The sequence below is a fragment of the Brachionichthys hirsutus genome, unplaced genomic scaffold (genome assembly GCF_040956055.1).
Source record: "Brachionichthys hirsutus isolate HB-005 unplaced genomic scaffold, CSIRO-AGI_Bhir_v1 contig_916, whole genome shotgun sequence".
Taxonomy (NCBI): domain Eukaryota; kingdom Metazoa; phylum Chordata; class Actinopteri; order Lophiiformes; family Brachionichthyidae; genus Brachionichthys; species Brachionichthys hirsutus.
In genome coordinates this window covers 68,887-82,869 of record NW_027180327.1, presented here as the reverse complement: position 1 = coordinate 82,869, position 13,983 = coordinate 68,887, and the positions used below count along the sequence as shown (strand labels likewise).

Sequence of the window (13,983 nt, the reverse complement as noted above, 5' to 3'; positions counted from 1 at the left end):
GAAAATAAATTCTAATTATTTATATTTCTGCAAATATAAAGGCTAAATCGCAGTGTAACTTATTAAAAAGTAAATGAAGGATGTGTCTGGTACCGGAAAAAAGAAATAGCTTTTTCTTTAAATAAACTTGTATGTTTTTGTTCAGTGTGTTCCAGAGAAAGAAACACATGTACAAATATTTGTTTTGGGTGAATCATCTCTTGGCGCAGGTATTAGCACACGAGTCACGCTTCTTGCATTTCCCCTGAACTGATCATGATCATCTGTCCTGTGGTTAATTTGTTGTGAGCTTTGTGGTGAAAAATCAAGGTTGGGTCTGATCTGGCAGGGTGAACCTTAAAAGACATCAATAATGAGCAGGTGTAGGAGTGCACTTCTGCGTAGACGTGTGTCTGGTGTGTCCAGGGAGGACGCCTAATAAGGGTTTAAAAGCCACAACTGTCCACTCCGCCCCTTAGCAGGCGTCCAGCTGTCTTTTCTGTCAGAGGGCACCCTGATTCCCTTTGACAGAGCAGATCACTGCTGGCAGGGAGCCACAGGGGGCAATAGTCATGTTAACATAGCACACTTGACTAAATTAGCCATACTATGTTAATCAAAGGCTTAAGGTAAATACTGAATTTTCTTTATTTCAATCAAAGTGCCAGGAATAAGGAAAAAATAGCTTGATTTATTGATGGAAATTGCAATGTGACATCTGGCAAACAACTTATAAATAACTTAAAGGGCATCTTAAATGCATTCCCATGAAATTTTTAGAGCTGCTGTAATATAAGCCACTACCTGTCATGAATCTCAAATAACCTTGGCTCTATCCTCTTAGTTCAGCCCAGTGTGCCTCATTCCTTATTACTGGCCTGACAAGGAAATGTTTACCCATCCGACAAGAGACAAGCCACTTCATAGCCGGAAAAAGCAATTTCACCTGACTGGAGGGGCACACTATGTCCCCATATCCTTGCTGGCTATAATTTTGTTGTCATTTTGTGTGCTGTGATCATATCATTGAAGTGACAGTGCTGGGCATTAGGTAAAGTCCCTAAGCTGGTGCTCACTTTCAGGCTTTTTCCCACCTTGTCATTCACATTGATTAGATTAGACCCAGATGGCAAGCAGATTTCTTGAGCCCCCCCCCCCCCCCCCAAAAAAAATGATATAGCACCTGAAAAAACACATTTTATTTTGTTTTATGCACTATTATATAAAATAAAATATGCTTTTGTATTTTTGCATTTTATCCATCCATCAACCCATCTTCTTTAGATGAGCCGATCATCTAATTGAAGGATATTGCAATTCAGATAAAAATATATTTTTATCTCATGCCGACACTAGCAAATTACACCAATAGGCACACACTGATTAGAGTCAAAAGGTGTTTTCAGGTTTGAGCAGGAACAGCATACTCTTAGGGAGCCAGTGCATTAAGCTCAGCTGGTCAATTGTACAATCCAAATCTGCACTCTGCTCTCTCCCCAAGGAACAAGGCTGGCCACTAACATAACAAATCCCCCCCCTCCGCTTTGGTTATGTCCAGTAAGTGAGCCAATGAAAAGATAAGACTTTGACTGATAAATAGGAGCGAGAGTACCTGGGGAAACAAACTGAGATGCTGCAGGCTTGTTCAACAATTGGTTTTTTCAAGGGGAAAAAAACAAGCTCATTTTACTTACTGAAGAGCAGTGATGGACGTGAACCGTAATCCTGTAATGAGGAGGCCAGAGACTTCCTCTCTTTCTTTGCCACAGGCAAGTCCGTGCTTGTACGTTTCACAGAAATAGATTGCTGGACCCTACAGCACTATAATGACCCCTCGTGCTAGTGTCAGAGCTTCATAGCTGTTCATTAGACTAGAGATACAAACTTGTGTATCTATCATCGACTTGTCTGGTTTGGATTGCAGTGATTTAAAATGCTTTAAAGTCTTCTTACTTGTTTTACTGAATGTTTTTTCTGTACTCCTAATAGTTCCTCACCTCCAAACCCCTTAACATGTCAAGACACTTCAGAAAATTATAATTTCTACTTTATATATGAAAATACAATACGTTTTCTAGATTTAATACATTTAAAGAAAATTAATTAAATTGACAGGCAGTGCTATTTTTGACATTGATTGGCCCAACCCAAGCTGTGTTACCGCAACACCACAAAGAAACCCAACACAGCACTATTGTACACCTGACTGGTAGCAGTAATATTATATTAGTAGTAGTAATACCACAACAACAACAAAAACTACTACTACCAATAATAATAATAAGAATTATATGTTTTGCTATGATTGCAGTTACACCTAGCAATATTATTTTAGTGGTTATGCCACCTCATGCAATTTTTTTAAATTAGCATAGTGGATACACACACACACACACACACACGGTTGTTACTGCCCTGGAGAGAAGGGCATTTGGAATCTGATTTTACATATGTAATAAATGATCTCTAAATTGTAACAATAATTTACATTAATGACAGTGTTGAATCAGCACCTCCAATAAAAGCTCCATGAAGGTTTTATTGTATATTATTGTTGCAGTCTACCCAATGAAACAGAAATGTATAAATTGTGAGCAGTTTAAAAAGGCAGACTGAAACATCCCCTGAGAAGCAGACTGTGTTAACCTGGAAGCTGTTTCTACACACATTAGGTTTCTTCTTCTGATATCAGATAAAGTTTCACGAATCAAAGAGACTTCATACCGTTTCCTATGGGTTTCATTCAATTACAACGTTTTTGTTTTATGTTCTTTATGTTAGATCTTGGAATAAATATTCGTGTTTATATGTTCTAAATACCTCAGAGACTTACAGACATCAATATCAACCTTCATATTGACAATTACTGTCTGGATCTTGGACAAATTTGTATGCATATTACATAATTTTAATAAGCCTGCAACACTTATAATAAATCCTCATCAGTCATAAATTTATTAATTGTGCTCTATCGGAATAATCTGAACCGAACAGGCTAAAGCATAAAAGCCTTCTTAAGGTGTTCCTTCATTTTCCAGATGCATTTGTGACAACAGGTCTGCTATCAGCCGCTGGTTCATAACTTTACAGCATCAAATATTTACCAGCCGAGGGACTCATAAACACATCTTCAGTGGGACGCTATGATTTCACGCTATATCACAAGCATTTTAAGGCACTGCCTGTCATGGACTGTCATTTTTGGCGTGTTAATAATATATCGTGGTTTCTTCTGCAGACATACTTTGGCACTCATGGCACATAAATAGGTAAATAACGCAGCGGACGTTACAGCTGACCGTAGAAACCATGCCAATACAGTATGCTTAAAAAAAACCTTTATTTATTGTGTGTTTCTGTAAATTAGAAGAAAGATGGGAATCCATATGTTTTAATCAAATACCGGGATATGCTCATGTCACGCTTTGCTCCTAATTAAGAGCTGCCTATAATTAAATTACAACCTCGAGTTAACCAATGGCAATTCTTGTTTCATTAGCAAAGCAAGGGGAGTGATGGAAAGAAAATCCTTCCTGATTGCACGATGGTGTCAGTTGGCTCCTTTGCTGCCTCTCGAGTCACAGCAAGGCGTTTTCCTGCTGTTAGATTAGGAAAGGCGTTTGCAAAAGCCTGCTGTGGTATATGTTGAGCTAATAGTGCATGGCTTCCTATTGAGCTATGCAGGTCGAGAATTGCGTCTCGCCCGCGAGTGATCGCTCCAAGAAATGTATGAATGTGGGCAGTGGTTTTCCGAGCTCCGACGGGTCAGAGCTGTCTCTGCGGGAGCATCCGATTATATGTGCAAGTGACAACCTGGAGAGAAGTTCGCCCCAGAAAAAAAACTCGAGGGAGATGACGAATCAGTCAGAGGCTGACAATTTTCCAGACTCCAAGGACGCAACAGGGGACGTCCAGAGGGGCAAACTCTCTCCTGATCTTCACGGAGACATTCGTCATCATTTCGATGGATCTGCAGGAGAAAGGTGCATCTTTTCTCCATCCTCCCAGCCGCAGTCAGTTTCAGCAGCAGCCATGTTCCCTTACCCGAGCCAGCATGGACCTGCGCACCCGGCTTTCTCTATTGCAAGTCCCAGCCGTTACATGGCCCACCACCCGGTCATAACTAATGGAGCGTACAACAGCCTTCTAACCAACAGCTCTCCTCAAGGCTACACGGCAGCGGGCTACCCTTACGCACAACAGTATGGACACGCGTACCAAGGAGGGGCTTTTTACCAGTTCTCCACGGCGCAGGCGGGACTGGTTCCAGGGAAAGCGCAGGTGTACCTGTGCAACAGGGCGCTGTGGCTGAAGTTTCACAGACACCAAACAGAGATGATCATCACAAAGCAAGGACGGTAAGTGCGCGCGTAATCGATCACTCACATCTGTAAAGAATCCATTTCTGGAGATCACTGATTTTGATTTTGAAGTTCAAAAATGACGCAATCATATCTGTAATTGCTTATATAAAAAAACGTAACAGATGAATGAAATACTCCACATTTAGCAGCACGGAAAAATCACCAGGAAAAATAAATATAACGGCTCTCCGTGCGTGTTTTTATGCGTTTTCTAAATCACGTGCTTCTATTTTCCACAGACGAATGTTTCCATTTTTAAGCTTCAACATTTCTGGTCTTGACCCAACTGCTCACTACAATATATTTGTGGATGTGATACTTGCTGATCCAAATCACTGGAGGTTTCAAGGAGGCAAGTGGGTGCCATGTGGAAAGGCAGACACAAATGTCACAGGTATTAGAATTTATTTACTCTGACATTTTTATGTGGGTTTGTTTCGGCTAATGTAAAGGTAAAACACTTTTATTTTTTTTAATCTCGCTAAACAAATTTCATTAATTATAATTCAAATATGTTTGTGTTTGTTTTAGGAAATAGGGTTTACATGCACCCAGACTCGCCAAATACCGGCGCGCACTGGATGCGTCAAGAAATATCATTTGGAAAACTAAAGCTGACAAACAACAAAGGTGCCACCAACAACACGGGGCAGGTAAGCAATATAACATGACATTTGTTATCGACACTTTTGTTTATTATCATAAATGGTTTACTGTCTTACTGGCTGCATCATTTCTAAAATAATTCTAAACTCGTTTCTGGTTTTATTTCCTGACGTGCGTCTCTCCTTGAATCTCCAGATGGTGGTCCTGCAGTCTCTCCACAAGTACCAGCCCAGGCTCCATGTGGTGGAAGTCAACGAGGATGGGACAGAGGACAGCAGCCAGCCGGGAAGAGTCCAGGCTTTCACCTTCACCGAGACGCAATTCATCGCCGTCACAGCTTACCAAAATACCGACGTACGAAATATTTATATATTTTAAACACAAACACCAACGTTTTAAACGTATAGATATTTTGATCAAAACGATGCATTTTTTAAATATTATTTTTATTCTCATTTGTTTCTAAATAACGCGGAACGAGGATTTTTTGTATTTTTATCGGAGATCGAATAAATATTTAGACATTGAGTGTCTTCATCCAGTCAGCACGATTTCTCACGAAAAAAAAAAGAGGACTCGTCCTATATAAAATCATTGTTTTACTGAGCCCTGCAGTGAACCCAAACTCGTAAATTTGTTTTTCTGATCGATGCATCATCTTCCCCACAGATAACGCAATTGAAAATTGATCACAACCCGTTTGCTAAAGGATTTCGGGACAACTACGACACGTAAGAGTTTATTTCATTTTTTCTGTTTTTAAACTCTGGGTTGGTCGTTAAATTGTGTCAATAGAATTGACATTTTTTTTGTAATGGATGCTTCTGTAAGTTTGACTATATATAAGCAACAGCAAAGCCACCGCGCACTAAAAAAATAACCCTAAACATGTGGAATGTTTTATTCATCGAAATTCGAGGGGGCGTCAATTTCTTATTTTTATTAATCAGATATGAGGTTCACCGTGAGTGTTATTATATTTAAGAATTAACCGAAACTGAAACAGATTTCCCTTAAATTTAGCAGCCAGAAATGTCACGTAAATATTTGACCAAAATTAAAAACGTATCTTCAGAAATAATTTCACATAATTCTGTTATTGTATGTCATTCGAGTATAATTTATACGCTTTGAGGATTATGTATACATGTTGACAATATTTAAATAAAATAAAACACAAACGGATTACTTTTTGGTGAGGCAATTGATGCATTCTTTTATTTTATTTAATTACGCAAGTCTATTTCGATTTCAGTCATCACTGCTGAGGCACTTGGTGAAATGGATGTTTACCTAAATTGAATGGACCTTTACGCACCGTTTCGGAACTGAATTGTTTCTCTGTTTTTCTCTCCATCTTTTCAGAGTCTACACAGGCTGCGACATCGACCGCCTAACTCCATCGCCGGGTGACTCCCCACATTCACAGATCGTGCCCGGTGCGAGATACGCGATGTCGAGCTCTTTCCTGCAGGACCAATTTGTCAGCACTTATGCCAAATCTCGCTTTCACCCTGGCATGGGGACTTGTCCTGGCACGGAGCGCAGCGTCCCACTCGGCAACAGCTTGCTCTCCCCGCAGCAAACCGAGGAGCCCACTGTTGCCACCCCCCCGCAGCGATGGTTTGTCACCCCTGCTAACAACCGACTGGACTTTGCTGCCTCGGCATACGAAGCCGCCGATTTCGCCGGTAACGCGGCCACCTTGCTGTCCTACGCAGCGGCCGGAGTAAAGGCTCTTCCTCTGCCGACTGCAGGCTGCTCCAATCGGCCTCTTGGCTATTACGCAGACCCGTCAGGCTGGGGGGGACGCACGCCGCCGCAGTATTGTGGTGTGAATGGCAAATCCAGCTCGGTCTTTTCCTGCTGGCCCTCTAACACTATCGGAGGCCGAGTGGGCACCAATTACCTGGCCGAGGAGGGAGACTCTATCCCCACAGAGAGGTCACCGATCGGCGCGTCGGAGGAGTCCAAACCCAAAGACATCACGTCAGAGTCGAACTGGATAGAGACGCCGTCCTCTATTAAATCAATCGATTCAAGTGATTCTGGGATCTTTGAACAGGCCAAAAGGAGAAGGATCTCGCCTTGTGCAACGCCAGTCTCCGAGACAGTGTCCCCGTTAAAATCCGAGCTGCTGACACCGAGAGAGTGCGAGAAAAACTGCACGAAGGACATTGGTTATTACAATTTCTACCATCACAGTTAAACATATTTCTATCTATCGATCTATCTATCTCAACAAGTCAATTAAATTAAATAAAAAAGATCAAAACATTCTTCTACTTGACTTGAGGCCTTTGTTCTGGGTTGGGCGCCTTTCTTCTTTGTTAATAACGGAGAAATTGTAATTATGAATATAACGTGCATACTATTGGTGATAGTAACATCTCTTTCATAAGTAGTGTTTTAAAATCGAACCATCTTCTGTTCAGTAACTGTTAGATATGAAGAATCTGTACATGAAATGTTCTTGTGTAGTATATACTGGAATAATATTCCCCGTCAGAAAAGTATGTATTTTGTACTTTATCAAAGCTGTAGGCTACAAAATGTTCATGACTGTAGATCACTGCTCCAATTATACCTGTGGTTGAATCATTACGTGTCGGTAATAAAAACTAGTCTCGTTATTTATTCTGTCAAGACGTTTATTTTTCAGCCTGTATCGCTATGCTGTTGTGAAAATCTCTGTATCTGCTGTAGTGTGATTGAAACGTAATAAATGATGTTATTACAGCTAAAGACAGTTTTTGGTTTATTTTTTGTTTTGTTTTGTATTTCTTATTTATTTATTTATTGTCACGCTCCTCGAGACTTCCATTAATTGATTCTGGACGCGGAATGTATTCCAAATAAAAATTAAGAATATTCAAATACGACTCTAACTAAAATATAATAAATAATGCCACTTAAATTATGCTCCAGAGACCATTCTGTCTTTTTTTTTTTTTTTTTGCGATTGGCGCAGAATCTAAACAATAAATGTTCGTTTGATGAGGAATACAAATAATTTCGGTAAAACAGAAAAATACTTCGTACATAATAAATAACGGAAACATTGTGGATGGCGCCAAATTAATGTGTAACGTTTATATCCGCAACATTTCAAAGTGACCCAGGTGGTTATTAATAATTATCGGGCCAGTGGATCTGTCTTTATATATTTCAATCTGACTCAACAATAACGATTGTTGCGGAAGCGTTTGGTTGGGTAGATGTAGTTGGCCAATATAAGAGGGCGTTGGTTTTTATTTGTATTTTTTAAAAATCTTTATCACTGAAAAAACTGTGAATTTGACAAGTTTTCTGCTCGGCAGCCAAAAGAACTGACACATCTAAAGAAAGGCTTGTGTAAATGAAAACGAGGAACCAAACACGCCTGCAGAAGACAAAAACCACAACACGTGACTTCATCAAACACACAGCGACCGCTTCTCATATTTCTTATTGCCTACACTTAATTGCTAAATCGCTGATTTTAGTTGCTTCATATGAAGTATAATTGATAAGTTATATCAAATGAAAGAAGCTGAAATGTAAATAAAACTGAGCCAATAATACTAAAAATAATGTGCATTAATTGGCGTCGAAAAAAATTGGTGTGGAGAGAGAGAAATAGAGAGAGAGAGAGAGAGAGAGAGAGGTTTATCACCTTCTCAGTGATAAACAGCAGATGGGGATAACAGAGTACAGGTCCTGTATGAAGCAGCTTTTCATTTGTGACCCGATCAGTCCTGGAGCAGCGGTGAGAAATTGTATTATTTATTTATTAATAAATAAACATAAGATGTTCCTCATATAAAAGAGATCATGCTGCGGTTTGCCTTGGTCTTCAAACATCTACACCAGATGGCGTCACTTCACTGTGAGTCAAAGTCAAAGTCAAAGTCAAAGTCGTTTTATTTGTCAATTCCTGCACGTCAAACACATACTAGGATTACATGCAGAGGACGTTTCCCACACTTATACGGTGAAACAGATCAGGTGCGCACATCTTACATAAATTCCCCAAAGCTAAAGGGTTGGTGGGGTAAATATCCCCTTCACCCGCCCCCCTCCCCGCACCCCCTTCCTCTATAATGAATACTAAAAATCAGTCAAGAAATGCAGGATACTTCCTTCTTGGGAGGTTGCCATAGCAACTATGTCTCCTACCTGTTCTGTGCTCCTGATGTTGGGACCCTGAAATTAACGCTCAAGTTCTAACAATCACGATAAACACTTAAATCATTAAATATAAATATTGAAATCTGCCTGTTAAAGGGAAGTTTTTCTTGCCTCCGTTGCCAAAGTTCTTGCTCTTGTGGGTCAAGTTGGGTTCTGTCTTTTCCTGCAGGTCTTTCCCTGCTAATCCTGTAAAGTGCCTTGAGATGACTTTCTGTTGTGATCTGGAGCTATATAAATAAAACTGAATTGAATTGAATTGATTCTGCCTGCTGGCGAAAGCCACCACAGCGATGTCAATGATAATGCTGCTTACATTTTTTGCATGACTCATCTTGTTTTTGTTTTCATTTAGGAACCCGGTTTCTGACACCAGGACCGAGTGGACCTCAGAATTACATCACCTCCCAGCCATTCTAACTTTCTGTTTCAGCTCCAGTCTCCCGCTCAATGTTCTTCACACAAGGATGGTTGATCTCTGGGGCTGTTGCATATTGGGCTAACTTTTAAGAGGCTGTCCCCGTGGCTTGACTGGCTGGGCCTGGGGCTCTGGATTGGTGGGCCTGCCTCTTGCACCCTCCTGTCCTTCCCAGGGTGTTAACCCCCCCCTGGATATGGGTCGGGTTGAGCTGAAGCCCCTGCGCTACCTATGCCCGTTCCCCAGATGGTCCTCCGGGTTAGGGGGTGGCCCAAGCTCGGTGGGGGGGGTGTTGTGTGCTGGTGGGGCGCCGGCCCGGCCCGCTGTGCCCCGTGCCGCTTTGCTGGCCTTGGTTTCGTCGGCTGTGTTGGTGACTGTCGCTCCCGGGCCCTGGGCTGGATCTTCTGCGGGTGGCGCTGGTGGGGCCCCGGGGGTCATTCTTGGGGTGCTGTTGCAGCTTGGGGTGATCTGGGGGGCTCGTGCTGCCGTTGTTGGGCCCGGGATGACTGCCCTGTCTTTGGGTGGAGGTTTTGCGCATGCCAGGTCCACCACTCCAGCACCTATCGGAACTCGATTTGAGAGTTGACTTCTCCCACCGGTCTCTGAGTCAGTGGAGGTTGCTGGTTTAGTGTTTGTGGCTCTCACTATGCTCTCACTCTTCTTCCCCAGATCTCCTGAGACCTTGATGTTCCAGACTTTCTTCTGGTGACCAATGAGAACCTGGTATTTTGGGATAACTCTTGGTTATGGTTGGATGAGAGGGATAGAAACAAGGAGCACAAATAAATGGGCGGGACAAAGCCCAGCATTTATCCAATGACCGTCCAGTTTCGACGCTCATGCTTGCCTGTGCTCCGTGGCGCTGCGTGGAGAAGTCGTGTCAGTTACCGGTGATAAGTAGCTGATTCTGAACAAAAGATTAAAGTATTCTAATGCAATGAAATCTACACACAGCGGTACATATTTCACCACTTTTAGTTTTTCTGGTAACTGAGCTTCCCCTGCAGAGCAGTTTTGAGTGCTCGCTGTACTTCCTCTACCGGAGATGCACCGCGTAGCGTCACTACGTACAGTTGTTCCTGCCTTTTTTGATCCTCTCCAGAGTCCGGATGCGCGTTCACACTAGCCCAAAAGGAATCTGGTCAGTTTAAAAGGGAGCAAACAGCGACAGTGTGAAAGCACCCTTAGGGTGCTTTCACACTGCCCCTTCTACACTTCCCCTTCTACACTGCCCCTTTCACACTTCCCCTTCTACACTGCCCCTTCTACACTGCCCCTTCTACTTTGTCCAATCGATGAGCGCCCCTTTCAGCCACGCGACGCTGCTCCGAAAGTTTGTTTCGTGAAGAAATCACAGTGTGAACGCAGACCTTTCAACTAATTATAAATGCAGGAATTTGCTCCCAAAGGAACCGAGTCCTCTTGGTGCAGTGTGAAAGCACCCTGAGTGTTGCCACAACCTCTCTGAAGGTTCTACCCAAGTTGCCCTAACGGTGCCCGTAAGCAGCTGCTCATATGAACGGTCATTTAGAGCACTGCGTCGGTTGCACCGCGTCGGTTGCACCGCGTCGGTTGCATTCCTGGCTGCGTCAAACAACGGGGCAGAAAAGACTTCACAGTCTTGCAGTCATTGAAAAAAGACGAGCTACAGAATCACAACAGAGAGATCGACTCTTAGAAAGCCATTTTTTCTTGTTAATGCTGTAAACATCCTGTTACTGTTTAAACCTGTTTGTTGTTGTACTGTATTGAAAAACAGACAGAAATAATAATAATGTATAATTTCTCAGCCCTTGTCAGCCGTTTGAGGTTTTGTGCTCGTATGCTATATTTGCTCATATCCTGTGCATCTCCTGGGGGCTAAGCCCCCCCTGTCCTTAAAACCTAGTGACGCCCCTGAGGTGGGAGTTCACAGAATAGAATAGAATAGCCTTTATTGTCCTTGCATAGTGGCTACACAATGAGATTAGGAGCGCTGCTCCGTCTGGTGTTTAGTAACAACATAAAATTCAAGTAATAACACAATTCAAGTAATATAAAGACTAAAACAACACAAATTTAAAGTGATAAACAGTGCATGCAGAGAGATTGTCTAGTACTTTGCATATAGTAATACATTTGTTATTGCACATGGTGAGTAGTTTGTTTAGTCCTGGTTGTTGTTGAGATCGCTGATGGCTCTCGGGAAAAAACTGTCCCTGAGTCTGTTGGTCCTGCTCTTGTGCAACCTGTAGCGCCGTCCTGAGGGCAACAGGTTGAACAAGGTGTGTCCAGAGTGGGAGGAGTCTCTGACAATGTTTGTAGCTCTGCTGAGGTAGCGAGAGCCGGCGATACATTCCAGGGGAGGCAATCAACGTGAACATACCAGGACGTTTTACAGCACTTCATGCCTTGGTCTGCTCATATTCTTTAGATATTTCTTTTTCCCAGCAGGGCCTCTGCCCACAGTGCTAAAACTACTCAGTCCTGATTTGTTGAGCATGAAGTCACTGTGATGTCACTGTGATGTCAGAATCACGGTACCATCATGAGGAAGATGAGAAATGGCAGAGATGTATGATGAATGGACGGATACCCCCCAACACTGCAAAAACTAAATCATTGACAGAAAACAGCATTTAAATTTTCTCAAAATTGCCTCTCTTCTTATGATATGAATTTCTATCCACAGATGCAGAGTGAAAGAGCGAACCCACAAGCAGTCACAGAGGAAATTGGCCATTAAGATACAAGAAAAAAACAACCAACAACCTGTTTTTAATGTAGATCTATATGTTCTGGAACAGACATTTCGCACGCATTCACTTTATCAATTATCTAATGACAGAAATGAGGATTCATGTCAACATCCATTATCATTTTAGACATCACAGTGGAGGAAACACTGAGTCACAGAGAGATGGGAACGCATATCTACAGCACGTAGCATGTTAAAATGCCCAATCACAATAAACAGCAACACAGTAGAACTGCTTCATCATCTGTTATTCCTTCCACATTGTCCACTGACTCTTTCTGCTGAACTTCTCGCGCCTGTTAAAGGGAAGTTTTTCTTGCCTCCGTTGCCAAAGTTCTTGCTCTTGTGGGTCAAGTTGGGTTCTGTCTTTTCCTGCAGGTCTTTCCCTGCTAATCCTGTAAAGTGCCTTGAGATGACTTTCTGTTGTGATCTGGAGCTATATAAATAAAACTGAATTGAATTGAATTGATTCTGCCTGCTGGCGAAAGCCACCACAGCGATGTCAATGATAATGCTGCTTACATTTTTTGCATGACTCATCTTGTTTTTGTTTTCATTTAGGAACCCGGTTTCTGACACCAGGACCGAGTGGACCTCAGAATTACATCACCTCCCAGCCATTCTAACTTTCTGTTTCAGCTCCAGTCTCCCGCTCAATGTTCTTCACACAAGGATGGTTGATCTCTGGGGCTGTTGCATATTGGGCTAACTTTTAAGAGGCTGTCCCCGTGGCTTGACTGGCTGGGCCTGGGGCTCTGGATTGGTGGGCCTGCCTCTTGCACCCTCCTGTCCTTCCCAGGGTGTTAACCCCCCCTGGATATGGGTCGGGTTGAGCTGAAGCCCCTGCGCTACCTATGCCCGTTCCCCAGATGGTCCTCCGGGTTAGGGGGTGGCCCAAGCTCGGTGGGGGGGGTGTTGTGTGCTGGTGGGGCGCCGGCCCGGCCCGCTGTGCCCCGTGCCGCTTTGCTGGCCTTGGTTTCGTCGGCTGTGTTGGTGACTGTCGCTCCCGGGCCCTGGGCTGGATCTTCTGCGGGTGGCGCTGGTGGGGCCCCGGGGGTCATTCTTGGGGTGCTGTTGCAGCTTGGGGTGATCTGGGGGGCTCGTGCTGCCGTTGTTGGGCCCGGGATGACTGCCCTGTCTTTGGGTGGAGGTTTTGCGCATGCCAGGTCCACCACTCCAGCACCTATCGGAACTCGATTTGAGAGTTGACTTCTCCCACCGGTCTCTGAGTCAGTGGAGGTTGCTGGTTTAGTGTTTGTGGCTCTCACTATGCTCTCACTCTTCTTCCCCAGATCTCCTGAGACCTTGATGTTCCAGACTTTCTTCTGGTGACCAATGAGAACCTGGTATTTTGGGATAACTCTTGGTTATGGTTGGATGAGAGGGATAGAAACAAGGAGCACAAATAAATGGGCGGGACAAAGCCCAGCATTTATCCAATGACCGTCCAGTTTCGACGCTCATGCTTGCCTGTGCTCCGTGGCGCTGCGTGGAGAAGTCGTGTCAGTTACCGGTGATAAGTAGCTGATTCTGAACAAAAGATTAAAGTATTCTAATGCAATGAAATCTACACACAGCGGTACATATTTCACCACTTTTAGTTTTTCTGGTAACTGAGCTTCCCCTGCAGAGCAGTTTTGAGTGCTCGCTGTACTTCCTCTACCGGAGATGCACCGCGTAGCGTCACTACGTACAGTTGTTCCTGCCTTTTT

General features: G+C 43.2%; 2 protein-coding genes across 2 annotated transcripts; one reads left to right on the top strand and one right to left on the bottom strand.

Moving 5' to 3' along the window:
* The first annotated feature begins 3,657 nt into the window (after window positions 1–3,657).
* LOC137912839 (T-box brain protein 1-like) lies at window positions 3,658–7,158 on the top strand. The gene is made up of 6 exons (XM_068756969.1): window positions 3,658–4,337; window positions 4,583–4,737; window positions 4,875–4,996; window positions 5,145–5,303; window positions 5,619–5,680; window positions 6,315–7,158. The coding sequence occupies exons 1-6, from the start codon at window positions 3,658–3,660 to the stop codon at window positions 7,156–7,158; spliced, it is 2,022 nt and encodes a 673-aa protein (XP_068613070.1).
* A 2,601-nt stretch (window positions 7,159–9,759) lies between these two features.
* Window positions 9,760–13,735, bottom strand: LOC137912833 (uncharacterized). The gene is made up of 3 exons (XM_068756964.1): window positions 13,716–13,735; window positions 13,124–13,633; window positions 9,760–10,273 (listed from the first exon to the last, which is right to left on the bottom strand). Exons 1-3 carry the CDS (start codon window positions 13,733–13,735, stop codon window positions 9,760–9,762), a joined length of 1,044 nt encoding a protein of 347 aa, XP_068613065.1.
* Between the last annotated feature and the right edge of the window lie 248 nt (window positions 13,736–13,983).